The sequence below is a fragment of the Lissotriton helveticus genome, chromosome 8, assembly GCF_964261635.1.
Source record: "Lissotriton helveticus chromosome 8, aLisHel1.1, whole genome shotgun sequence".
Classification (NCBI taxonomy): domain Eukaryota; kingdom Metazoa; phylum Chordata; class Amphibia; order Caudata; family Salamandridae; genus Lissotriton; species Lissotriton helveticus.
This window is the reverse complement of record NC_136069.1, coordinates 1,069,900,604-1,069,928,541: the sequence shown is the minus strand read 5'-3', so window position 1 is coordinate 1,069,928,541 and position 27,938 is coordinate 1,069,900,604. Positions and strand designations below refer to the sequence as shown.

The 27,938-nt window shown below is 42.8% G+C and overlaps 1 protein-coding gene across 1 annotated transcript in view; it reads right to left on the bottom strand.

Annotated features, from left to right (window-relative positions):
• LOC144771874 (cilium assembly protein DZIP1-like) overlaps positions 1–27,938 on the bottom strand; it is a 1,571,028-nt gene that overhangs the window by 911,088 nt on the left and 632,002 nt on the right. The window contains exons 11-12 of the mRNA XM_078656123.1: positions 24,923–24,967; positions 24,555–24,599 (exon numbers count right to left, since the gene is read on the bottom strand). Of these exons, the coding sequence (XP_078512249.1) occupies positions 24,555–24,599; positions 24,923–24,967 (90 nt within the window). The remainder of the gene's footprint in view (positions 1–24,554; positions 24,600–24,922; positions 24,968–27,938) is intronic.

Sequence of the window (27,938 nt, the reverse complement as noted above, 5' to 3'; positions counted from 1 at the left end):
GAGAAGAGCCATGATTTCAGGCCCTTCCTGAATATAATGAAACTCAGAGCGGTTTTGAGGGAAAGGGGGAACTCATTCTATCCCTTGGCGGCACAATGAGTAAAACTCCTGCCTCCCCAACTTAATTTTTTAGCCATGGAGACATGCACTTGTTTAGCACTGGTGGATCGTAACATTCTACCGGGGATGTACCAATGAAATTTTTGCCTAAGAAACTTCGGACCGATTCCATTGATGGCTTTGAATACTATACAAAGAGCCTTGAACCGAGCTCTCTGTTTTATTGGGAGCCAGTGTAGCTTCTTAAGCTCTCCTCTAACGGAGACAAATTTAGGTGTACCGGACAGTAGCCTAGCCGCTGCGTTTCTGCAGCCGATACAGATGCTGTTTTTGTATATTCAGATATAGGCTGTTACAGTAGTCCAGATGCAATGTAATAAGGGCCACGACAACTGTCTTAATGTTACGCTCGGATAGGAAGAACTTAATTTTCCTTATGATTCCTAGAATCATAAAGCAGGAAGAGGAAACAAAGCTCACTTGATACCCCATGGCAAGTTTATTATCCATTAGTACCCCAAATGTTTGGCTTTCTTAGTAGGAGTAGGGCAAAGGCCCAGGTCGCCTGGCCACCATTCCGGTGTCCATACCAGTGGATTGTTCCCAGACTTTAAAACCTCCGTCTTGTTAGAGTTCAGCTTCAGACAATTGGAGGACATCCAATCGGATATGGCACTCATACACTTGTAGAAACGATCTCCAGTCTCTTTCTCCCCTCCCCTCCCCTCCCCTCATCAGTGACAACACAATTTGTGTGTCCTCAGCGTAGGAGGTGAGCTGGAAGCCAAATGATCTAATCACTCCTGCTAGAGGTGCCACATATATGTTAAAAAGCGTTGGGCTTAATGAGGTGCCCTGAGGCACCCCACAGGGAAGTGCGAAAGGTTTGGATGAGTTGTCGTCCAGTTCTACAGTTTGAATTATGTCAGTTAAGAAAGACTGAAGAAGTTTCCATGCTGAGGCTTCGAACCCTATCTCAGACAATTGGTCCATCAATAACCTATGATGGACTGTGTCGAAGGCTGGGGACAGGTCCAATAGGATCAGAACATTACTACCTCCTCCATTTACGGCCTCTCTGATTTCTTCGGTAGATTTCAAGAAAGCCAGCTCAGTGCTATGATCAGCCCTGAAGGCACTGCCAGACACAGTGCGACAAGGACAGCGATACCTTGAGTTCACAAAATACATTTACAATTAAGTGATGTGCACGGAGATACAATCCTCAGTATCATGATCAGCCCTGAACCCATATTGAGAAGGGTCCAGGGAATTATTATACTGGAGAAACTCACTGAGTTGGGTGTTCATTACCTTCACCAGAATCTTAGCTGGAAGAGGGAGCTGCGAAATGGGCCTGTAGTTGTTAGTATCTTTCGGGTCCAAGTTCTGTTTCTTCAGAAGAGGAAGCATGGAGGATTGTTTCCAAATTTTAGAAAATACACCAGATTTAAGGACCATATTCAGCAAAGGGGTCAGGGCCTTTCCTATCGTTTCAGGAATTTGTTTAATGATCCAGGCAGGGCATGGATCATTGGGGGCTCCTGAGCGTATCGAGGTTAATACCTTAACAGTCTCTGATGCCTCCACTGGTGAGAAATGATCAAGTACAGATAAAGAGGTGCTATGGCCAGCAAATCCCTCTGGTCTGGTGGTAAGTTGGATGACATCCTCAAAGCGGCTGACTGGTCCAATGCTAGCACATTTGCTCGACATTATTGCAAGCCTATCGAGCATATGTCTGATATAGTCTTACAAAGCTACCAACATGCATAATGTAGCCTCTGTTCTTGTAATGAAATTGCGATTCTCCTATTACCATGACTAGAGAATCTGGATTTCATTAAAGACATGGAGGCTGACATTATCCCACCCATCCCACCCTGGGATATCTTCTATTGCATTTATTTGCTCTTCTGTTTACAGTTCTAGCATAATAATTTGTAATATTCAGTATTGTAATTTTTACATTGCTTTTTTGCTTTGTATTTCCTCCAAGATTTACTTCTCTTTGTTTTCAGGTAATCCTTCCTAACTACGAGCTCTTTGGATCTATCTTCACTTCTCTCTTCACATTCTACACCTGAGGGTCCTCTGGAAGTTCTTTGGACATTTTGAAGTCTATTTGTATTACATGGACTTATTCTTCTTTGTATTTCCACATTTAAAAGAGGCAGATTGATGTTGGCTCATGCCCTTTATGTATTTTCAATGTTCTTTTATGGAACATTTTTATTGTGAGACCGCATTAAAAGATTATGCAAAATGTCAGCCTCCGTGTCTTTAATGAAATCCAGATTCTCTAGTCATGGTAATAGGAGAATCACAATTTCTATGCAAAATATTGTGTGCACTGTGCATATTTCTGGGTAAGAGATAAGTATTATGTAAAAAATACATATTTTTATAAATACCGTGTGTGATCGTTTTTCACCTAATATATACATGTAAGATTGTGTTCTGGTAAAACAAGCTGCTTTACACTCATTCTGGACTAAGCCTGAAGGCTGCTCTCCACAGCTACCAATTAAAGAGCTTTTATGGTTGTTTAAGACCTAAATCACCATAAGGGTTGTCTGGACTGGTGCAAGGTGTCCACTTAGATAAGTGTACATCATATTCCAGGCCAGATTCTCAGTTTGTGTTTCCACATTATTGAAGAGTAAGAAATGCACCCTGGTGCGGATCATGTGCGTTCCAATTGTGATTAAGTTTAGTGTAATGCCTGCGAAATGAAGCGGTGTAAGGATGTGGCTTACAATTGCAGTGCCCACTTCTAAATCAAGTAGAGAGATAGGGGTACATTTATCAAGTTTTCACACAATGCAAACGGCACATTCCTGCTCTCTGACTGTGCTGGCACACAAACTGCCGCCTAGCTCTTAAGCAGGCACCCTTGCACCATGGTGCAAGGGTGTCTGTGTTGTAGGCAGGATTGTTTTTGTGCAGGAAGGGACAACTTCCTGCACAAAAATAATCCTCTGACGCTTTCTCCTCTTTCTATCTGTATTGCAGAATATTTCTCATCGTTTTGCCTCCCATGGGAAGGCGCAGCAGTTTGCATTTCCAAGCAGTGGAAAATATTCATGTGCACATTACATATTCTCCTCCCAGTCTACATTACAGCCTGGACAGAGAACATGCCCCAGGCTCCCATTGCCTGGCTGAATGCCGAAAACACAAATCACAACACTGCATTGCTGCGTTGTGCTTGGCCACGGGGAGCCTAGGAGCCCGGGTGCTTCCTGTTTTCACCAGAGAAACCAGGAAGAGGATGCAGAGGACAAAAGAGAGGCAGCGGCCAGTCAGCCGGCCTGCCGGCAGGTAGGTAAGTGTATTGCTCCCCTTCTTCTCCCCTCACCGCCCTACTGCTGCTTCCTGGGAGTAGCCACCACTCTTCCCAGGTCTTCCACTAACGGTAAATCTGGGAAGGTGCCAAAATTCATGGGTGGATACCTAGGAACACCAAGGCTCCACCCATGGAATTCCTCCCTGGGGCAGAGTAAGTGGTAGTTAGAGTGACCTGCCTTGTGTTACTCCACATATACAAAGCCACGCAGAGCCACGCAAGGTGGCCTTGCGTGGCTTGGTAAATGTCAGTCTAGGTTTTGGGTTGCCCTTGCACAACCGTACATGGCCGCCCTGGTACATATTCTGCATAGTTTGAGTCAAATGTCCACACAGACTATGTAGTAATAATTTTCAAAGCCTCATACGTATTGGAGCTCATATAGTCCTCCTGGCAAAGTGGCAACACCCCAAACCCCTGCCCTATCCCCTGCGGGAGACTGACTGCTCCTGATTACACTCTGAGCCATAATAAGAACTGTTACTACTGCATATATCCATAGGAGAATTTAAAGACCAGTGCTATTAAGCAATCTCCACTGTACCAAATCAGTATCAAAAATATGCTGTGCTGATGTGCTTATCGAAATAGAAATAAACAAAAGTGTTAAAAATACATTGTATTGGAGCGCTCAAATGGATACAAAAGTTATAATCGATATCGCAGATATTGCAGAGCCTACATACTGGTCTGTGGCACCAGGGTGAGTTAGTGCTTATTTGGGCTAAAGTAAAATACTGCAAAAGTACTTAGACAGTTTGTCGCTCATTACGCCTTTGCTTGCATACTTATTAAACCTCTTGGGATACATGGCAGGCCTTGCCAGCAAGATAAACAATGACAAATGTTATTTGTCACCTCTCACAGTACTGCATTTTTAGACAACAACTCTTTCCCTTATGAAACGCATTGGTCATTCATTCCTACAATTGGAAATGTAGAACTACGGGCCCCAGAATGCACAGTGCTAATGACTTTAAACCCGGATTGTCCTACTTCCCCATGATGATGCAACTTGCAGTTTATCTAAATATTCTGAGCAGTGATGTTAAGGTGAGGCGAGGGCAGGTAAACATGGCAGTGTGGGAACTGTCCAACTGCAGGAGTGATTATCTTTTAACAAGGACTGGTAACATAAGGCTTATATCTTTCAAAGAAATACTATTCTGTGATTTCCTTGAATCCACAACAGCTTACACTACCTTCATATAAAAGGTGTTGAAAAAGTAAAGCTAATAAAACCAAGCACCGAAAAATGTGATGTGGAAATGATGATGATTAAAGAACTCTAACTTTAGCATCTACTCCTTTTAGGCCAAACATTGGCACCTTCTCCCAGAGTAGAAACACATACATTCCATGTCACAATTTCAGATATTGTTTACAATGTGTTTCCTATTGCCGTTTATATCCTTAGGGTGCGGTTTGGGCCCATCTCTTTCAACCATTTTTTTGACCAGCTTTTTTGCCCACTAGCTTGAGACTTTGTCTTTCACATCTTGAAAAGTTGAAAACATTTAATAAAAAATATGGAGTAATGTTTGAAAGACCTGTTTTGAAAGCTTATGTGGGCATGATACTGCCTTAATTCCAATACGGAGCCAAATTGTTATGCTTAAGTGGCAAAAGAGGGTGGGCCACTGAACCTGGAAAATGTGTAAAAAGTCTACAATCCCTACCCAGATCTTTTATGATTCAGGCAGAAACTGGCATGGAATCTTGGGAGATAATGGAACGTGTGGCACTAATAAGATTCTGGCATGCCTGGGGTGAGGGTAGGTGAAAAAAAATATCACAATGGTGTGAAAGTGAGATTTTGCGGAGTGAATTGAAATGGGCAGAGAGAGTTAGGGAAAGAACGATTTGCAGGGAATTGAAAGTTAAATTGTGCCCTCATAATCTATAAATTAATATAGCAAATCGAGAACTTAAGATAATAGAGAGAGAAATTTCTCAAAAACAGGATGAACAGTATTTAGTGGGTGGGGAAAGAATCTGTGCGCTTTATGATTAAGCCATGGCAGGCCGAGCAACAGTTCCTGTACATAGACATACTACCTAATTGATGGCTTAGAAATAAAATTTTAAGGTTTCGAATAGGAATTAATCCTGGTTATGAGAACAGAGATAAAAGGGGCTGTGATGGATCCTGAAAGGAAATGTACCTGCTACCTAGGCATAAAATGTGATATTTTGCATATACTTTTAGATTGCTTAAATGTCCTTGATGCATGAAAATTGTTTCTACGTCCAGTTTTTAATAAATATGGTATTAAAAATCGTACACAGGGAGCCAACTTGTTAGCTGAAATGCACCCCCTGGACATAGCATGTACAATAGGAAAGTTTATGCTAGAAGTTAGGAACGTTTCCAAGAGTCTATAGAATGAGACATTTTATTTTTTTAAGTTTGAGTTTATTAAGAAATAAAAAGACAAAACAAAACATAAAGTGAAAAAACAGATAAAATAATAAGGCATCAGGTTATACAATAAGAAAAATGCGGTAAAATATCACAAAGTAGATAAGAAATGTAAAAACAATCAAAATTATGTACAGAGAAAAAGCAACATATGCATAGCAATTAGTAAAGAAATTGTAAAAGATACATAATATGATCAGAACAATAAATAAGTAAATACGTAACAGTCAATAAATGACATGAAGACAAGGCAATGGGAGAATCAGGGTGGTTTTCGTACTTCAACAACTCTAGCATTGGAGGAAGGGATTGAAGGGTTAGAAGAGGATAAGTAATTTACTAAAGGAAGCCAAAGGAGATCCCGTTTAATTGCCAGGGAGATGGGGAAACATAGTTAGTATCAAGTCGGTGATGAAAACAAACCGCGTTCCACCAAGCGCGAAAGGTAACATTAGTGGCTTGTTTCCAATTAGAGGTAATAAGGTGAAAAGCAATAGCTATCAACAAATCAAGGAGTAAATAATGTTGACGAGATTGGGAAAAAATAGGGGAAAGGGAACCTAGAAAAATACGAGAAAGGGAGAAGGGGTCTTGAAAATGAAAAAGCTTTTGGAGTTGAAGCCAAACCAGTTTCCAAAATTGGAGAATGGGGGGACAATCAAATAACATGTGTTTCAGATCTGCAGAGGGACAGGGGCATGACCAACAAGTAGGGGGAGTATCAGGGGAAAAAGTTGACAAAGTTAATGGCGTAAATAACATTTGGTTATATATGAAATAAAGAGTCTGGGTGGTGTTAGCAGCTCTAGAGGTTTTATGTATTTTAGACCAAATCGTATCCCAAAAAGGGACCGGCCAATCCTGCAATATGTCACGTTCCCAAGCTAATTCAATCTCAGTCTTGCACCTATCTAAGGAGGAATGGAAGGACTTATACAAAAAAGATGCGGGGGAGATGAATCCAGTGCAGAAGAAATAGATTGATGAATGATAGGGATGTCATTAGAAATTGGTAGGGACTGAAGGTATTGAGCAAGAACGGGTAATAATAAATTATATTGTGAACGAGCACTGGAAGGGAGAGCAAAATGGGATTGTCAATCCAAAAAAGAGAGAGGATGGTTGTTGGAGATGAGTTGTGAAATCCAACGCAGGCCTTTGGAGTGCCAAGTTTTCCAGAAAAAGGATCGATTACGAAGCTTGAGCTGTTTGTTATACCAAATAGGTTGAGCGTGGGTCGAAGTGAGACAGGGATAAGAAGAGGATAAGAAAGGAAGAATAAGCTTACGAGAGTGAGAAATAAAAGCATTACGGATACAGGATAAAAAAGATTTAAAAGACAGGATTTCGCGGAAGTCAAAGGGGGAAATAAAAATGGATTCTATGTTCAGCCAAAGAGGGGGTTAATAGGGGAGATCGGATGGGAGCCAACGAGCTGCTTGTTTCAAGGAACAAGCACGGTGATAAGCTCTAAAATCAGGGAAACGAACTCCGGCATGAGCTTTGTCTTTCTTTAAGGAAGCAAGAGCAATGCGAGAGCGTTTACCGTTCCATTAGAATTTTACTAAAGTAGAATCAATCTTTTTAAAATAATAATCAGGAATAAGAACAGGAATCATGGAGATAGTATATAGTATAAGGGACGATAACGTCATTTTTATAGAGCTCAGGCGCCCCCACCAGGTTAAAAAGAGGGGGTTCCATCGAGTAATAGCAGAATCCAATTTCGTAGAAATACAATCAAAATTTATTTTAAGAGTGGCAGACAAGTGGGGGGCAAACCAAACACCCAAATATTTAATTTGGGATGGTCGCCACGAGAAACCAGAGTGATCAAAGAGATGGTTCTGACAAAGAGGGTTCAGAGGAAGAATTTCACATTTATCAGCGTTGAGACGATACCAGGAAACAGAGGAGAAGGAAGAAACTTGCTGAAGAAAAGAAGGAAGAGAAGAAAGCGGGTCCGAACAATAGAAGAGGATGTCATCGGCATAAACCAAGAGTTTAATTTATTGAAGACCAAAATGGAAACCAGAAATGGAATCATCTCGTCGAATCTTAGTAAGAAAAGGTTCTAAAGCCAAGACAAATAAAAGAGGGGACAACGGACAACCTTGTCGAACCCCCCTTTGAAGATCAAAATAGTCTGAAACTGCACCATTGACGAAGATCGATGCTTGGGGACCAGAATACAATAGAGAGATAATAGAAATAAATTTGGGTAGAAATCCTGCCCATTTAAGAGCCTGGAACATGAAATCCCAACTGATCCTGTCAAAAGATTTCTCAGCATCTAAAGAGATAGCAGCTAAGGGAAGGTCTAACGAGGACGCCCTACTGAGAATATTAAAAAAGAGTTGCCCGAAGATAAGCGGCCTTTAACAATACCGGATTGCCCAGGTCCTATTAAGTCAGGGAGAAAAGGATCCATTCTAGAGGCCAGAATCTTGGCCAGAAATTTGTAATCGGTGTTAACCAGGGAAATGGGTCGATAATTCTTACATAAAGAGTGGTCTTTATCGTCCTTAGGGATTAAACATATTAATGCCTGTTGAAACGTGCCGCACAACAGTCCCGAAGCAAGAAAAGATTGAAATAAAAGTAAAAGCTTAGGCAAAAGAAGAGAGGCGAAATGGCCGTAGAATTCAATAGTGAATCCATCAGGACCAGGTGCAGAACTAGCAGGCCCGGACTGGCCGTTGTGGGCACCGGGCAATCCCCCGGTCGGCCGCAAGGGTGGGGGCCGGTTTTGGGCCCTGGGGGCCGTTTTTGTTGCAGAGCCGTTTTTGCAGCATAGCTGCAAAATCGGCCCTGTAACAAAATCGGCTGAAAAGCGGCCCTGGCAAAGCGCTCGCCCCCCTCCCGCCCGTGGGGTGGGGGGGCCGGCCGAGCACTTTGCCAGGGCCGGTTTTGGTTCCCAGTCCGGCCCTGAGAACTAGGTGAAGGGATAGATTGAAAATAGGAAAGGAAATCATTTGAAGGAGGGATGATTTCTTTTTTTTTTTTATTGAGATTTTCTTATCAGCGGACAGACATATTAGTTATACAAGCAAGAAAAAAAAGAAAACACACATGAACAAAAAATAAGCACCAGAAGACAATCAATCATAGTACATTATCCAGATGAAATTCGACTAGACATGCATTTACTTGCTAAGCTACAATACAAAATATAACATACTCAAATCCAATTAGCAATTGGTGCCCAAATTTTTTAACCCAACATTTTCTTTCTCTTGCCCTTAGATTTATAAACCGCTGTCTCAGGATGATATATGGACAATAATCTGGATTGCCAATTAGTAAACGTAGGGGGCTCCACGTCTATCCATTGTGTTGTGATACAGAGTCGAAAGACAGACATACAAATAAAAATAATCCCTGCCTCGGCCTCTTTCCCCGATCTAAGTAAGGTTTCTTGGGAGCCTAAAATCACCAATTCAACAGCTAATTGTACTTCAATATCTAGGCTATGTTTCAAAAAATATTCAATATCCCGAATAAAATAATACAATTTAGGACACAAGAAAAACATATGAGGTGCATCCGCTGCCACTAACCCACATCGATTGCACTTATTGCCTCTCGGAGAATGCCGTTTTGCCATTTTTTCCAGAGTATAATATAAATTAAAAATAGACATAAAGTGCTGACTCTTCAAGGGACCATTAAATAAAACATTCATTAATAACTCAATTATTCTATCCAACTTAATTGAGGGCGACTCTAATTTATTTTGCCACCTAATCTCCCATACCGATAAGTCATCCTCTATTTTCTCTAAGAGCAATTGATATAACTGCCCCAGCTTCGATCTTCTTTTAATAGCTTCCAGAAGTTCTATCCTGTTAGATGCAATCATATCGTGTGCTTTCTTCTGCTCCAAAAAACTACGGACCTGCAGAAATTTAAAGAAGTCCGAGCGGGGTACTTTATATTTAAACTGTAAATAATCAAAGGTGACTATCTGCTCCCCTTGAAAAAGATCTCCCAGCCTGCAAATTCCAGCCCGCTCCCATTTCCTCAAAACCTGGTCTCTGAATACCAGTGGGAATAGGGAACAATTGTGAAGAGGTGTGTAAAAATTTAAGTTGTGACATAACCTCATTCTCCTCTTTATGTTCCTCCAAATTTCGAATGCTGCTATCACTATTTTAAACCTTGTTTTCTTGTAATAACTTGATTCGATTATACAAACTAAACATTGCTTCGCCTGTATGCCCATCACCATCTCATATATAGACGGTGTGGCAAAATCTTCTGTTGGATCTTCCTGAAAAAATAGAGGACCCATATATTTCAGAAGAGTTACCCAGTGATACAAACGAAAGTTAGGCACACTCCAGCCGCCTTTCAACCTCGATAGCATGCACCATTAAAGTGCTCTCCTCGATCGATAATAACTCCATAGGAACCTAGAGCACATTCTTTCAATTCGAGAAAAAAACACAGTTGGGATAAGTAAAGGAATAGTGCGAAAAATATATAAAAATTTCAGGAAGATAAGCATCTTTAAGATATTAGAACGCCCGTATAATGATAAGTGTAGATTATTAATCCTTTCTAATGTCCGATTTGCCGAAGCAATAGTTGGATCTAAATTTAGATGTACTATATCTTCTACCTTAGGAGAGATGTTGATACCCAAATAAACTGCATCTGTTTCAAAAGTCATATCACTGGGTCGGCCTGCTTCTGAATGAATCAATTGGGTTTTATTGACGTTTAATTTATACCCTGAATACTTCCCAAAATTTTCCGCAGCTAAAATTATTCCGGGGAGGGCAGTTCTTATATAGGATGTAGTGATCGCGATATCATCTGCGTATGCCAATACCTTATATGACTTATTATGTATCACAACCGGGTCTATTTTGGGATCATTTTCCAGGTACTTTAGAAATGGTTCTATATATAGGGCAAATAACAAGGGGGAACAAGGACATCCTTGTCTCGTTCCCCTAGCTATTGTAATATTACCGGATAACATACCAGAGATACGGATAGCAGCCCTTGGCCGTGCGTATAGAGACTGCACCGAGGTGATGAATTCTTGTGGGAATCCTTTCCATGCCAGTACTGTCCACAAAAAACGCCATGTGACCCTTTCTGCATCTAACAGGGCCACCGCTACAGGGGAATTTGTTACCTGTGACCAGTCTAGCATGGAAACGATCCTTTTAACATGGTCTGTAGTGTATCTATGTTCAATAAACCTGTGTTGGTTTTTTGAGACCAGTCTCGGCATAAGATCATTGAGCCTGTTGGCAAGCAGCTTAGAATAGATCTTACTATCAGTGTTTAATAGAGAAATAGGTCGGTAAGACCCCATTTCCGTTTCTGTTTTACCTTTCTTAAGAAATACTACAATAGTTGCCTCCAGCCAGGAGTCGGGAGGATTACCTATGAAAGCCTGTTGAAAGACTTCCAGGAATTCAGTTTTAAGTATATTCCTAAAGGTTCGATAAAATTCGAACGGGATATTGTCAGGCCCCATAGTTTTGCCTAAAGCCAGACCTAATAAAGCAAGCTCAATTTCTTCCCATACTATGGGAGCAGACAATAGGACTTTCTGCACATCCGAAAGTTCTTGAGATGGTATGTCCTTCAGGAAATCTAATTCATCCTGCACCGACGGTGCTACCTCCGTTACACCATACAGAGATTGATAAAAACTACGGAAGGCTTCTAGAACCCCCTCCTTTGTGTCTTGTAATAAACCATTTAGATCAATAATTTTAGCAATGTCGTTAAAGACGGCCTTCTGCCTAAGTCTAGTTGCCAAAATCTGACCTGTCCTCTCACTGAATTCATATAAATCCTCTCTATGCTGTAGATATTTCTGCGCTATTTGGTCGGCTAGATTAGCGTAAGCTGACGCCCTTTTTATCATAAGATCTCTCTGAGCAATACTTGGGTCCAGACCCTGCCTGATAGTTTCAGCTAGCTTTCGCTCCGCTAGTATAACTTCGTCGAAATCCTTTTTATGTTTAGCCCGTGTTTTATTTCATTTAGTATTCGAAAACCATAAGGTTTCTCCCCTTACGACAGATTTGAAAGTTTCCCAGACCACTTTAATTGAAGCTGTTCCTTTACTAAATGCAAAAAATTCCTGTATTTTCCTGGTCATGAACGGAACATATTCGTCATCCAGCAAAAGGCTCCTTTCAAAAGTCCAGGCTTGATTCCCTGTAATATGTTGGGGGCCTATCATCAGGTCAATAAGTTAAGGATTGTGGTCAGAGATAATTTTTGGCTGAACATGAATATCTATTCTACCTAAAAGTGAGGAAGAAAGAAAAAGATAATCTAGCCGAACAAATTTTGTGTGAGGAAAAGAGAAAAAAGTAAAGCCTGGATCCCCTGCATGTACAAGATTCCAAACATCAAATAGCCCATGGTCCAGACACAAACCATGTAATGATGAAAATACCTGCTTCTTCCTACCTGAATAAGGAGTGCTCTTTCTTATATCAACCTGAGCGTCAATGTGAATATTCAGGTCACCACATAGTAGCAATGGTTGAGGCCATTGTGCTAATTCAATATTAAGATAATTCTTAAGTTCCGAGTCATCCAAATTGGGACCGTAGACATTACAGATAGTAAACCTAAAAGAGCCAAACTTCAGCTCGCCTATTACCCAACGGCCCCATTTATCTTCTGCATTTTTCACACAAAGACCCAGGCCTCGTCTCATAAAAATAGCTACCCCTCTTTTAACCCCAGTTTGCCTGGAACAGGAAATCAGCTCCAGACCTAAAGTCTTTAAGCATCCCCTATTAGCCCAAGAAATATGAGTTTCCTGTAAGCATAACAAGTCAATATGCAATATCTGTATGAGTCTAGCTAACATTTGTTGTTTTTTTGGTTCATTAAGTCCACATACATTCAGAGTACACACTTTTACTCTCCTATCCATTTTCAAAAGGGAGAAACAACTTTCGGAGACTCATTACATCACAAGAGAAGCAAAATAAAAAAAACTCAATGTATTCATTCTAATTTTTATAAGAACCTGCATTACTTAATTGCCTCTGCACACAACACCACAGTACCAATTGTGTCTTTACTGCCGCTGATTTTACACCCCCCAACACCCACACCCAATCCCCACCACCAAAACCCTCAGCCTCCCACCCATCCCCTTAACCCTTCCCCGCCAACCCCATCAACCCACCCAACCCACCATATGAGGCCATGGGGCTATAAGTCCCTGTTACAATAGAGTGCCGTGTCCCCCCACTCCAGGGTAGGGAAGAGAAAGCCCGACCTTCACAAAAATATTCATCATTTGAAAAAGTTCACATTAACACTCTAAATTAACTACAAGGATCCCAAGTATTCTTTCGCCTCAATCTCTGATAGAAAAAATGTCATCTGTCCCTTAGCAATAACCTTAAGTTTTGCAGGATTCTGCAGGAAAGCAGAGGCCTCTTTGCTCTGGAACCCAGGTATAAGCTGTCGGAGATGCCATCGTTTGCTGACTGTAGACTGACAAAAATCAGGCCTGACAAAAAAATGACAGTCTTTAGCAGAACCGCTTTTATCTGGTCTGGCACGAGAGTATATAGCTTCCCGTGCTAAGAAATTATTAAAAGAGACAAGGATGGCTCTCGGATAATCTTCTTCTCCTTGCCGAGGTTTCCTAATTACAAACGGAAACCTATGTGCACGTTGAACTTCCTTTGACCAGTCCCAGAGAGTCAGTTCAGGAAAGGCTTCAGTTAGCAATTCACAGATGAATTTCCGGGGGTCTGCTCTCTCTTTCTTCTCCGGAATACCTAGAAAGCGGAGGTTATTCCTCCTTGCCTGGTTCTCTAACTCGGAGAGTTTATGGCTGAGATCATCCCGGTGTGCTTTAACAACATTCAATTCCAATTTATATAACGCGGCATCATCCTCTAGTACAGAAATTCTGGCTTCTGCTTCTGTGACTCTTACAGCCGTATCAGAGCAGATTTTTATCACACGGCGTACTGCATTCTTGACTTTACTGCATGTGGCTTGAGTACGTGCGTTTTCCACTTTAATTTCAGCCCTGTGATTCATCATTGTGGTATAGATAGTCGCCAGAGTAATCTCTTGTTGTAGATTAGAATCTTCTGCATTCGTCTCACTGTCCGCCAGTACGGTTTCACTTGATGTGGGGTCTCCTATTGGCGCTTCGTCTATGTTTACTGAGGTTACTTCATCCATTTTAGAATTATTGCACCGAGACCCTCTCTTCTTAACTCTTTTGACTGTGGACGCACTGACATTAGGGGAAACCGGGTTCGATGTTGAGTCATTCTTAGAGCTGCTCCCCTCACCATATTCGGCCCAGTCCTTACTTAAATTCGTACTTTCGTCTGAAGAGGGGTCAGACAATGAGTAAAAATTATCACCTGCCTCCTGAGACCCATGTGCAGAAGCACCCTCTGTTATTGCCATTAAGTCTATCTCAGTGACCAAGCTGTCCAAACTGCCAGTCTGAGGACCCATGGGCAAGCTGGCCAGAACACCATCTCCATCCAGAACTCCATCTCCCACAATCCTCTTCTCTGCAATAGAAAAAACCTGGACCGGAGTTCCCAGCTCCCCAGCAGCTGTAGAGTGACTGATTCAAAAGTCCCAGGGGGTTCTAGTTCTAATTCAGTGATTCGAGAGAAAGGGTCTTCAACATTTGGTGAATTCACTGTTGAACCCGACTGCTGTACTATAGATTCAATCCCGACTACTGTCTCAGTTTCAATGCCGGACTGCAGAGTAATATTTTTCGACAGCTGCCTCTCAAATAACTCTGGAAGGGTGTTTCTTGACTTGGTAGTGGCAAGTTTAGTCTTAATTTTCTTGCAAATCTCACCTCCGTCTTCTGCTCCCCCACCGACGTCGCCACTACTCTCCTCCACTGCTGACTGTTCCTTTGATTTGCCGCTCCGGGTGTTGATTTTCGGCGGCATTTCTTTTCGAGCAGCCTGGGCTACACGCCCGCGGACAACACCAAACTGGATTCCAGTGAAGAAGGCAGGAAGCCGCCAGAGTGGAGCTCTGCGTCGGAAAAGAAGGAAGCCGGCAGCCATCCGTCCACAGCCTGCCGCGCACCAGAGTGATTCACACAGGTGTATGTGGGGAGCAAGTAAGATCAAACGGCTATCATCCTGCTTCTTAGCGCCGTATATACCCAGCATCCATTGAAGCTGTCTGTGGATTTACTTTTTTACACCTCCCAAGATAGGTCCATATTCTGCTTTTCCAAACGTGAAAACGGGGGTTTTCTAATTCCAGTCCGGGGTCCGCAAAATAGTTTTCTCTCCCCGAAGCTCGGAGTGAAGGACTGGGCTGCTTACGTGACCCACGCCACAGCCGCCATCTTGCCTCTGAAGGAGGGATGATTTCTGGAGTGTAGAGTTTTATAAAATTTGACAAATTCATTCAGAAAATCTTTGTCCTTGTATAAAGAATTACCAGAAGAGGTTCGGATTGATTACATTTTTGTACGTTCCTTCCGAATTTTCAAATAATTGGCAAGCAATTTCCCCATTTTATTCTGACCGCCGTAATAACGTGAGTTACATTTTTAATAAAAGATTAGAGGCAGCATCTGTGGTAAATTTATTAAACGATATTTTAGCTTCAATGAGATCTTTAAGAGAGGACTCGGTGTTAGATGAAAGGTAAGTAAGTTCAAGTTGCTTAATTTTAGTAAGAAATTGGGCTGATTTAGCCTCCATGAGTTTTTTCTTATGAGATACAAAATTTATAATAAAACCTCTAGAGGCCGCTTTGAAAGAGTCTCACACCATAACATAGGGGGTGTCAGGGGTTTGGTTTAGTGGAAAAAATTCAGTGGCAAACTTAGTAAATTGTGTAAAGAAAACGGGGTCAAGGAGTAAGGAGGTATTGAATCTCCATCTGCCGGAATGAGGGGAAAAGGGGAGGAGGTCGATATCAACAAAAACAGGGGCATGATCGGAAATTAAAATGGAACCAATGTCAGAGTGTATGCAATGTTGGGCTAAAGACTTGCTGAGAAAAAGATAATCAATTCGGGACTGTGAGTGATGGGATGGAGAATAAAAACTATATTCCCGAAGGTCGGGATTACACAATCTCCAGATATCTACTAAAGCGTGGTGACGAACAGTATTAGTAAATTGGGAATGCATCTTAGACGGTGAAAATTTAACTTTGGAGTTTCTATCAAGGATAGGATCATAGGTTTGATTGCAGTCACCACCTAAAATATAGTCATCAGTAATTGTATTCAACTTATCAGAAATGGAAGGCCAGAAAGACTTGTCAACACCAGTGGGGGCATAAACATTGAATATAACAAGAGGAATTTTATCTATAATTAATTTAACAATGACCCAACGACCATTAACATCACATTCATGAGAAACTATAGAAATATTCAACTTTTTATGAAACAATATCACAACTCCATTTTTCTTACACGCGGCTGGAGAGAGAAAAACATGTCCCACCCAGCAGCGTTTAAGTTTCAAAGCTTCTGACTCTGAGAGATGGGATTCTTGAAGAAGGGCAACATCAGTTTTAAGTCTAGCGAGATGGGATAACACCCGTTGCCTTTTAATCGGATTAGTTAAACCTTGAACATTCCAAGTAGTAACACGGAAGGTTAATCAAAGAGAAAGTATAAAAAACAATAGCATGCTTACGTGGCAATGCAAAAAAGAGAGTGAAAAGGACAGAATAAGAATAAAGAGGAAGAAAAAAAAGTAAAGGAGGAAGGAAAGAGAGAGAGAAGAAAAGAAGTGAAAGAGAGAATAGAAAAACAGGAAAAAGAAAAAGGAGTGGATAAGGGAGAACTGTTGATGTAGGAAAGAAAGAAAAGAAAAAGATAAAGAACAAGAAGACAGTACAAGTCCAAAACAGATGACTGAAAAACATACTTACAAGAAAAAACGAGAACGGGGGTGACGACGCACAAAGGCGACGGCGACAACAACGAGAGCGGGCGCTCGACCTCCGCCATAATGATTCCAAATAAGGCACAAGAACAACGCAACACATCAAGAAAGGGGAAGAGGAAAGAACGCCTGTAAAAAAAAAAAACAGAAGAAGAGAAAAAGGCATATTGATACAGAAGGAAAACATGGGATAAGGACATTGCTGAACAAGGAATAAATATAACGAATACAGGGAAATAACAACAATCGAAACAAGAACAGCAACAGAATCAAACTGTTATGTGGTCCCAAAAAAAAGAACATTATGAAGCACAGATAGACCAACATGTGGAAGCACAAGGTGAGAAGAAAAACACAAAAATAGGATTAACTCTGTGAAGAAACAAGAAAACCATGAAAGGAACCAATCAAACATTTCCAGAGGTGTCCATAACAATTTGAATTTGAATTTAAAATTATTTATTTAGCGCGCTTTTACCGAGCGGTTTCATGGCGCTTTTGAGTTACGACCAGCAACAGCAGCAGGGGAGATTTAGGCAGCAAAAGCACGGGAAAAAAGAAAGGTTTTAAGGTTCTTTCGGAACTCTATATAGGAAGATAAAGTGCGGAGTCGCACCGGAAGAGAGTTCCAAAAGGCTGGGGCAAGGACCGCAAATTTTGCTCCACCAGCTTTTTTCTTTTTGAAACGGGGGGTGACCAGAAGTGCCATATGAGTGGAGCGAAGATCTCTGCCCGGCAAGTAAGGCTTGATGGCTGAGCATATGAACGCAGGGGCAGTGCCCATTCTGGCCTGAAAAGTGAGGCAGCCAAGTTTGAATAAGGCTCGCTCTCTCACACGCAGCCAGTGTAATGCCTGCAACAAAGGAGTAACACGATGAAATTTGGGCAGGCCATAGATCAGGCGAGCAGCCTGGTTCTGCACTAGTTGCAGGCGGTGAATGGCATAGGTCGGCGCGCCATTGTAGATTATGTTACCATAATCAAGGCGCGAGAGCACCATTGCCATCATGATGACTTTTAGAGCCGGGAGAGAGAAAAAGCGGGAGATCTTCCTGATTGTCCTAAGGGAAAAGAAACAAGAGGACACCACGGAACTAACTTGGGAGTGAACAGAAAGTTGTGAATTAAGAAAAATCCCGAGGGTTTTAACTTTGGGGACGGGAGTGGTGGAGCACCAAGTGATGAAGGCCAATAAGAGGGAGACCAGGGACTGCAACCACCTCCGGTCAAGACCAACTCTGTCTTGTCCGGGTTGAGTTTGAGGTGGTTGCAGTTCATCCAGTCCTGAATGAACAACATAACTGTTTGAACATTCAGGGCGGATGAAGGGGGGTGGGAAAGGTTAAAAATTAGCTGGAGGTCATCGGCGTAATTAAACACCGTGACCTCGAGCTGCTGCAACATAAAGATGAGGGGGTAGATATATAAATTAAACAAAAGAGGGGAGAGTGAAGAACCCTGGAGAACCCCACACTCAACCTTGCGGGAGGCAGCAATGAAACCAGTGAGATGGACCGCCTGGGCCCTCTCGCTCAGGAAGGACTCGAGCCAAGCGAAGGCTAAACCCTCTACGCCCGCCGCCCTGACACGGGTGAGGAGGATGGAGTGGTCCACCGTGTCAAAAGCGGCGGACAGATCTAAGAGAATGAGGGCTTGCGAGAGGTTGGTGTCGATGCCTTCACGTAGCCCATCCATCACTGAGATCACCACCTTCTCCGTAGAGTGGAGGGGCCGAAAGCCCGCCTGGCAAGGGGAGAGGCAGTGATTTGTTTCCACGTGAGTGCTCAGGGTCCTGGTGGCATGTGTTTCTAAAACCTTTCCCAGGTAAGGCAAGAGGGAGATGGAGCGATAATTGGAAGGGGATGAGGGATCGGCGCCAGCCTTTTTTAGAATTGGGATGACAGCCGCAAACTTGTGAAAATTAGGAACAACACCATTACTGAGTGAGTCGTTGAGGAGTGTGAGGGGCGGGATAGGACAGGCTAGAAAGATTTCTCTAAGAATGTGAGCAGGAGCAAAGTCCAGGGGGGAACCTGACTTCACCCGTTGGAGCAGTGGAAAGAGTGTGGCCTTGGTTAAGAGGGGAAAATTGGTTAATTTGGAAGTGGTGGAAGGGGGAGAGAAATTGATAAATGTAGGTAAAGGGAGAGGGATATTGGTTTTGATCTGTGCGACCTTCTCAATGAAGAACGCATTGAGCGAGTCGCATAAAGATTGGGAGGGGGGAATTGTAGCCGTAGCTCTGTCGGATGAGGCAAGTTCATGCACCGTGGCAAAAATTTCTTTAGATTGGGACTCCGCTGTCAGAATCCTATTAGAGTAGAACTCAGTTTTAGCGTCAAGAATGCCTTTTTTGTAGATCCGAAGAACAGATAGGTAGGTGGTTTTAAGCGCTGGACAGTATGCTTTTCTCCATGCACGCTCGGATCTCCGTGCAGCCAACTTCTTCTTCTTAAGATCTGAGGTGAACCATCGGTTGGCTGCATGGGCTCGCTTGACGGTGATTCGTCTCAAAGGAGCGAATTCATCGCCCGCGTGAGTCAGCCAGTTGTTGATGGAGGCCAGCTGAGCCGGGGCTGCAAGACCTAAAAGATCAGGGCTGGTTTTAGCCAGAGACGAGCTGAGGGACGGCATATCGGCCTTGCCCCATTTCCTAATCCAGATGTTCTTCGGGAGCACGGGTTTGGCCTCAGGGGCTAGGGCAAGGGCAAATGAAATAAGCGAATGGTCTGACCAAGGGCAGGGAGAAATAGTGGGGGGTGTGGTGGGAATGTTCAGGGTCCAGATCTGATCCAACGTGTGACCCTGTATGTGAGTGGAACTGTGAATGTGAGGGGTGAAATTAAGGCTGGTCATGAGATGCGTGAACTCCTTAGATAGGGAGCTTTCAGCAGGATCGTTTGGCCAGAAGTTAAGGTCCCCTAGGACTAGCACTGACGAGTTATTTATTGCCATAACAACAGATCCATGATGATGAAGAAATTCTTGCAGGGCCGCAGGATCCTCAAACATGGTAGTCTTGTCTTTATAGGTAACCTTGAAAAGACAAGTATGAAGCAGGCCATATCTGGCGTTAAGAGCTTGTAATTGAGGACGCATGTCCAAAAACTTTTTCCGGCAGTCAGCTGTGACTTTAGCTACATCCTGTGAAAGATAAAGCCTATGACCTTCCCACACAATTTGCTTTTTAGCTTTAGCCGCTGATAGAACTTGTAGAAGGTCAGTGTACTGTAGAAACAGCATGATAACACCTCGGGGTTTGCCGGTTGTTCTGGGACCAAGTCTGTGAGCTCTTTGAATATTGATAGTAGCTGAGGCAGGTAAATTCAGAATTTTTGGGAGAAAAGTTTGAAAGAAAGTAGTAGGATTTGACCCTTCTGAAAGTTCCGGAAGACCATAAAGGTGAAGATTGTTGATAGATTACGGTTTTCCAAATCTTCTGCTTGACGTTTGAGTTAGAGTATATCAGCTTCCTTTGAAGGGATACGTGAACAAGAGGTTTGAAGAGATTCAGTCGACTGCTCCACAATCAAGACACGAGAGTTTAATGAAGACCATTTGTCATGGGGAGTTTGAAGAGTTTTGGTGGTCATCTCCATGAAAGGCTTAAGTGCACGCACTTCCTCGAGAATGAGATCTATAGACGATGAGGTTGAGGCAGAATTTGGGGAAGGGGGATCTTTTTTCAAGCGCTTAGTAGAGACAGCCCTCACAGGAAGTTTACTCGTCGCTTGCATTTTGGCAGACGTATCAGGGTGCAAGTCTGATCTTGATATGATGTTTTCCTCCATATCCTGTATTGTGGAATCAGAATCTGAATGAGTGGGGATTTTACGAGCCGTAGAGAGCTTGAGATTACGCAACTTCCCCATAAGAAGCAAAAATAAGAATGGAGACTGAGGCTCAAAACAGTAATGTTATATCATGCGCCATAAACGTGATATTAATGCACTACAATGACCCAAAAATGAGGAGTAAATGTGCAGAAAGAATCAAAATGGTGGCCTGGGCATGGGCCGTATTGAGGAAGTGAAGCTTGTTCCAAGCTGTAATGCAGCGTCGTTGAAAATGGTGTAGAGCCCTAAAATAGAGTTCGGGAGAACAGTAATATAAAAAGTTTGAGCGTAAAAATTCCTTAACCAAGTCACACCATATCAATTGATGAAGAGGGAATCAAATGTGATCAAGGTTAGAAAGTCATATTCCAGTCAGGAGCAAACAGCGAGATGATTACCCATTAAAATGACTAAACAAGCACCACAGATGATGAAATACAGTGGTAATATGAAAATAGAGGAAAAATATCCAAAAAGTGATATAACTTTGCAAGCGCCTGTTTTAAAAAGAAAAGACCCCGAAAGAGTCTGCTGCCTCACGGTGGAAATAGCGCAAAATGCCTCAAAATGGCGGCCACATTAATCAAAAAGGAGCTATCATTCGTGCTGTATCTGAGACATTGAAAGAACGTTAATATCCAGCAGGGTTGGCATGAAAATAGAAGCGGAAATTCAACAAAACATATGCAAATGAGGCATACCGGCGTTGCTGAAGTAGCGAAGGAGCAATTATGAGAGACGCGAGCTCAGCGGCCATAAAATGGCGGCCGCCCGTGCCTCAAGCCAGGCGGTGACACCGGCAGCCCAAAGTCCTCGAAATAGGGCTCGAACACCGTTGAAGCCCCGTCAATTGCTGCAGCACATCTTCCGACAGCAGAAGAGAAGGATTTCCCGCTGCGTAGGTGTCGGGAAAGGTGCTGAAAGCGATGAAGAGGTCCGCTGCACTGCGGAGCTCACGCAGAGTCCGCCATCGCTCGTCGGCACTCAAGCCACGCCCCCCAGAATGAGACATTTTAAACATAATTTTTATGATGAATTGTATGAAAATTGAATTTTTAAGGAACTAGGATTTTATGTAATTTTACATCTATTTTATATTTATTAAGATGGTACTGATTTAAGATCAACATGGTTGTATGTGTTTAAGGGCCAATGGTCTAAATAATCAATTTCTTTTGATTGACTGGCATTTTGACCCAGTCCAGTGGCGCCTTCCCCTTTCACATGGTGCTGCTGGCTGCCAGGGTTGTATTATTTACGCCTCCAATGAATTGCTTGCAATGAAGTATATATGAATGATTTCATCAGTACAGGCCTTTCTACTGAATCCTCAGTGCTCATTCCTTACCCCCCACTTTCCCCTCCAGTCTTCTCCTGCTGGATCCCTCCCCTGATTTCTTCCTCTTGTGTGGTACTCCTCATTTTGCCAGCATCTCCCTATCATTCGTCCTTCCTGCCCCTCACTCTTTACCCTGGGTGCTCCTTGTCCCACCCGCTAGCTATCTTCTCTTGCTCCACCCTCCCAATCTTCCCTCTTTACCCTTTGGGCTCCTTGGTTTTCCACCGCCAACACTACTTGTTACTTCCTCCCTCATTTCCCTGTGTCATTCTCATGCACCCACTAACCATCTCTTCCTTACAGTAGTACATCCTTTCCTTCTTTGAAAATAAAGCTCCCTCGCCATCTAATCTTTATTTTGCAAAGAAACAAGACTGTGCTGACGACAAGTGAAACTTCAATATAGAGTCTATAGGTTCTTAAAATCTCCTTGGCTTTAAACTTATTAAACTGCATGTGGGAGCACAGCAAGTTATGGTACTTGCAGGCAGCGAGCGGCTACACTCAGCGTGAACGTAACCGCTCGCGCCTCTCTCATGCAAAGCGCTTCAGTCGGGGTCCACTTTCTCGTGAGGGTTTGAGCCGGATGGTTATAGTTTGAGGTACATGACATCGTGTTCATGATCATTAGCGGGGACGATCGCTCTCTTGCTCAATTAACTAAAGCCACAGTAGAACGATTTATTTTGTGTCATTTATTTTAAGGTAGTTAAAGTGGATCACAAACATTGCATTATGAATAGCACTTTTCACGGCCCTTCAGGGGCTATACCATCACTATGAACAGTATATTCAACCTCTTGGTCTTTTATATTTTACCACTTTTAAGGGCATTCTTTACTCACCATAAAAGTTTACGTTGCCACCAAGTGTACGACCAGTAACTTTGTGAAACTTAGCACTATTCCATTGCATGAGTGCGGTATTTATTTATTGATTTATCATCTTATGTGTGGATTGAGGGCCATTAAATGTTCCCATCTACCCCACAATCGGATTAGTAGGTGAACGTCTTGACAGTTTAGGCACGACCCACTAGGATAAGTGTTCCACCATTGTGGAGATGCGCTAGACTCACTTTGATCCTCAACACCCTTACCCTTCCTTTCCCAGCACTAGAGCACCTTTTTTCAAAAATACTTTTTTCAAAAATATGATTATGATTCTAGATGCGAGAGCAACTGCGTTGCCTAAACTAAAGTGATTAATGCTTTGAAAATAAATTGCATTCACTGCGGACCATGCAGAATTTGTGTTGTGAATGCTGCTATTTCTTTCGTATTAAAAAAAGTGTTGCCACTGTGACCAATTGTTTATTGTACTGCAATTTTCACCGGGTCTGGTAGCATTTCGGGTAACCCTATTGATACTTAATATAAACTGCATGTGTAAGCACCTTAAATACAGACCTACTGGATTTGCAAAAGCTTGTTGCCCTTTGGATATCATTTTGCCTGATCATCCTCCAACAGGTGATGGTTACAATACAGAGTGTGGGACAATCAGCCCATTGCTGCACTGCAGCCAAACTCCAACCCTTGTTGCTCTTCTCCCTGAGACCATGGCACCACAGCAGTTCTTGGCTGGAAGATATCCCCCAGCAATGGGCTCTACCACCAGGCCCATGGGCACCCTCCAAAACAATCAATATTTCAAGAATGAGAGCTAAATCTCCTTGCAGGAGTCAAAATATTGCTAATCTGGATGATTTCGAGCTCAGATAGATATAGAGTTTGGCGGACTATCAGGTCAGGTCCACTTAGGTACCGTACCAAGATGCTGCCTTCTCTATCAACTCTCAGTTGGCTTTTTTTCTCCTGCATCACTTTCCTGACCTTAGGCAACAGCCCATACAAAGAGCAGCTCGAAAGCTCTCTTATATTTTTTAACATTAGGGAAGAGATAAATTCACTCTTGATAAGTCTGAGATAAATTCCCTCTTGAAAAGTTTGGGATCCACTGTTAATGAAAATTAGAATTCTGTATCAAAATGCTGAGATTCTCTTTGCCAATCAGCATGCCTAAAATGCAGCCACTAACTACTGTTTTCCATATTGTAGCCATACTGGATGAGAAAAGAAGAAAACACTGTTTATTTGCCTGTGATGAGTGAGATAAAAGGGACATGTGCTAATTGGCCTGTTGCCCACATGCTATGATATTAGGCAGCTATGAAAGGGACTTGTACTCATTAAGTGCCCTCTCCTTTGCTTCTGGCTCATAATTGCAGAGCAGACAATAAACAGTGGTTAACGGACGCTGCAGATATATTTAACGCATACTGAAGATCCAAAAAAGAAGAACAAGGGTGTGAGATACTGCGAAATTCTCATCTTAGGCAGGCCTACAGGGTATGACTGGGATGATTTTGCATGCATCTGTGACCTATCTTAAACCGTTGGAACCATGTTTCACTAGGAATGACACATGGGTGCTGTTCCCCTACCCTGGGTTGGGAGATGGGGGTTAAGTGCATCTAACAATAAAGCATGTATACGAATTAAATCATATATAAGAAACTGATGCAGGCAAATGCTATGTGACCAAGTTCACATTCATGATTAGAGACAGTGGCAAATTAGCAAATGTAAGGAGTGACACTTTAAATCTATAAAAATAATATAACACTCACTTGGGGCTCCTTGAGTGCAACTTTCTTGGACAGCAGTAGCAGGTTCTGAAATACAGAAGTATTGTTGTTAAACCGCAGAGGGTAAAGGACGACACCTTCAATCAAAAGCATAAATGGTTTGTGAATGTATTACCATATGTAAGCAGCACCGGCCATTTTGAAATTGAGGCCTACATTGCCAAGTAAGGTTGAGAGATGGGGGTTAAGTGCATCTGACAATAAAGCATGTATAAGAAATAAAGCATATATAAGAAACTGAAGCAGGCAATTGCTATGTGACCAAGTTCACATTCATGATTAGAGACACTGGCAAATGTACACATGTGAGGAGTGGCACTTTAAATGTATAAGAATAGAATAAGGCTCACTTGTGGCTCCTTGAGTGCTCCTTTCTTGGACAGCAGGAGCAGGTTCTGAAATACAGAAGTAATCTGGTCAAGCCACAGAGGGTAAAAGATGACACCTTCACTCAAAGGCATACATGTTCCTGAATGTATTACCATATGTGAGCAGCACCAAACTATTTTGAAATTGAGGCCTACGTCGCCCAGCATTAAAATAAACACAGTTTCTCAAATTATATCTCAATTTCAGTGTATGTTAATCACATTGTGGTAATACATTTATACATTTTATAAAAACCACACATCAACACTATGTCACAGTCCCTGAAAGCTTAGGACATCCCTTCATTCTTGTCAAAGACAGTCTCTTTGAGAAGATATAGCTTGTCCCACCTTCGAAAATCACTATAGCACATCAACTAGGCAATCCCACCTTGTGCAGCTTGGGACATCTCCGCTTTCCTTAGCCACTAACATTACTGTGCTCCAAAAAGAGAAAATCACACAACAAACTACAATATTGGACTTCTTGGACAAAATTTAACTGTCCTTCTTATTTAGGTCTTTGTGAAAAATGTGTTACATTTGTGTACTCTCACCCAATTCTCAAATGGATAAGGTTTATTAAATGTTTTAATCTCTTTTTCAGAACCCAAGAGACACCCTGAAGCCCCTTCCCCACCACAGCTTGGTCTATGTAGAACCAAACCTGTTGGACATGGCCCTTCTTAGAGGATTTACCTAAAACTTTGGCTTTTCCCTACTAGTTTTTGCTGATTCTCTGTGCATGGCCTTAGGACTCTGGGCACTTTCCCACTGTACTGCAGTAGAAAGTGCACATGCCCCTCCTACATAGCCAGGAGGGGTGCTTACATATTTGGTTTAGGTTCAGTACCTATGAGTGCCCTGTAAAAATGGTACACCATATACCCGGGACTGATACAGCACTGGCTTATAGAGGGACGATGCACTGAGTGTGCCACCCACAGATTAACCTGTCTAACATGTAACACGCCTGCTATTGCAGGCCTGTGGGGATACACTGGCGCTTTTACTTAGATTTGTATTGGGGTTTCTTATAAAGTGCCCGCATCACCCCAACAGGGATCTCTCGGCACTATAGCAACTCCAAAGTTGTATAAGCCCCAATTGGAAGAGTGTGAAAACACATTAAAATCTAAAACAGCCAGGTCTTTAGAGATTTTTTGAATTGTTTAAAATGAGTGCATATACACAATTGCTCTTTTATATTGGTTAACATTTGGGAACAGATATATTCAATCTTGAATTTTTAAGATAAATTCCCTTTTGAAACGTTTTGGATCCACTGTTAATGAAAATTTGAATTCTGCATCAAAATGCTGAAATTGTCTTTGTCAATCAGCATGCTCAAAATGCAGCCACTAACTATTGTTTTCCATATTGTAGCCTTACTGACTGAGTCAAGAGGGAAACAGTGTTTATTTGCTTGTAACGTGTGAGATAAAAAGGACAGGCTAATTGTCCTGTTGCCCATATGATATGACATTTGGCAGCTATGAAAGGGACTTGTCCTCATTAAGTGCCCTCTCCTTTGCTTCTGGCTTATAATTGCAGACCAGACAATAAACAGTGGTTAATGGACGCTGCAGATATACTTAACAATTACTGAAGATCCAATAAAGAAGAACAAAGGTGTGAGATACTGCGAAATTCTCGTCTCAGGCAGGCCTTCAGGGTATCTCTTCAACTGGCTCGAGGGCGGTAGTGTGTGCTCGGCAGGGATCTGCCTTGCACGGTCACACGCCCTGGTTTACGGAGGCTGCCTCGTTTTTAAACGCTGGTATTTACCGGTTTTATTTTGCTACTCTGCTATTTGCACTTACCTTTCTGGCATTATGATCTCTTGCCCCCTGGGTGCTGGAGCAGTGAATCAGCTCCCGGTCATCCCCTATCCACTTCAGGGCCGGCGGGGTCCGTCCGTGCGAGCGGACCTGCCATCTTGGGGGGAGAGTAGGTGGACGCTCTAGTTCCTACTGACAACACCAGCGCAGGGCGCCATAAAAGATCCTGATGGTGCAAGCGCGCAGCGGACGCGCGCAGCGGGTGGGCTGGCGCGCCAAAGGCAAGCCCGTCTGCCCCCATCCGAGCCAAGGAAGCGCTCAGCGCCACCCACGCTACCCGTTTGGGCTTCGTGGGGGACCTTAGTTGGGATGTGGGCCTCATTCAATATTCCAGAGAGTTACTTCTTCACCTTAGTGAGCTTCATGCTGACAAAGGGACCTTTAGGCTCCTTGAATCAGCAGCCCCCCTTGGTGACTTCTTAAACAAGAGTTTACTAACATGTGCACTCCTCAATGTGAGATCTCTGCCTAAGCATAGTGCAGAAATTCAGCTGTTGTTGCTCTCTCATGAGCCCGACATGCTGTTTCTGACAGAAATTTGGACTAGCCCTGATTGTGAGGTCGATCTTGGTTGGGCTTGCCCACCAGGTTATAAAATCCACCACCAACCTAGACTTAATGAGAGGGGAGGGGGAGTCGGAGTCATCTTTAAAGATATCTGGAAGGTAGGGAACATTGATATGGATGTGGTTTCTGGGGTGGAACTTCTAGGACTGACTATAAAGAACGACTCTGAGTTAATCTTCACAGGGATCGTTTGTTATAGGCCTCCAGGGGCATTTAGCACTCAGCAGCAGCATTCCCTGCTAAATGCTCTTACTGCTATGGCAGCCACTCACCACAAATTGGTTATCCTGGGTGATTTTAATCTGTAGCCAAATGGTTCTCTCGACCCTGGGCTCCATAACCTGCTTAACTCTTGTGAAGGTCTTGGCCTCCACCAGTTGGTCGAGAAAGCCACTCAGAAGGCTGGGCATCTCCTTGACCTTATTTTCTCCAGACCTCTCCTCCTGCATATTGGCGAAATTTTGCCAATGGATTGGACGGATCACTCCATGATCAAATTCTTCGCTGAACTAAAGCCTCCACCAAGTCTGGTCTCCCGCCCCCGGACTGATTATACCAGCAGAGACTGGAGGGCTCTGACACGCTTGAGG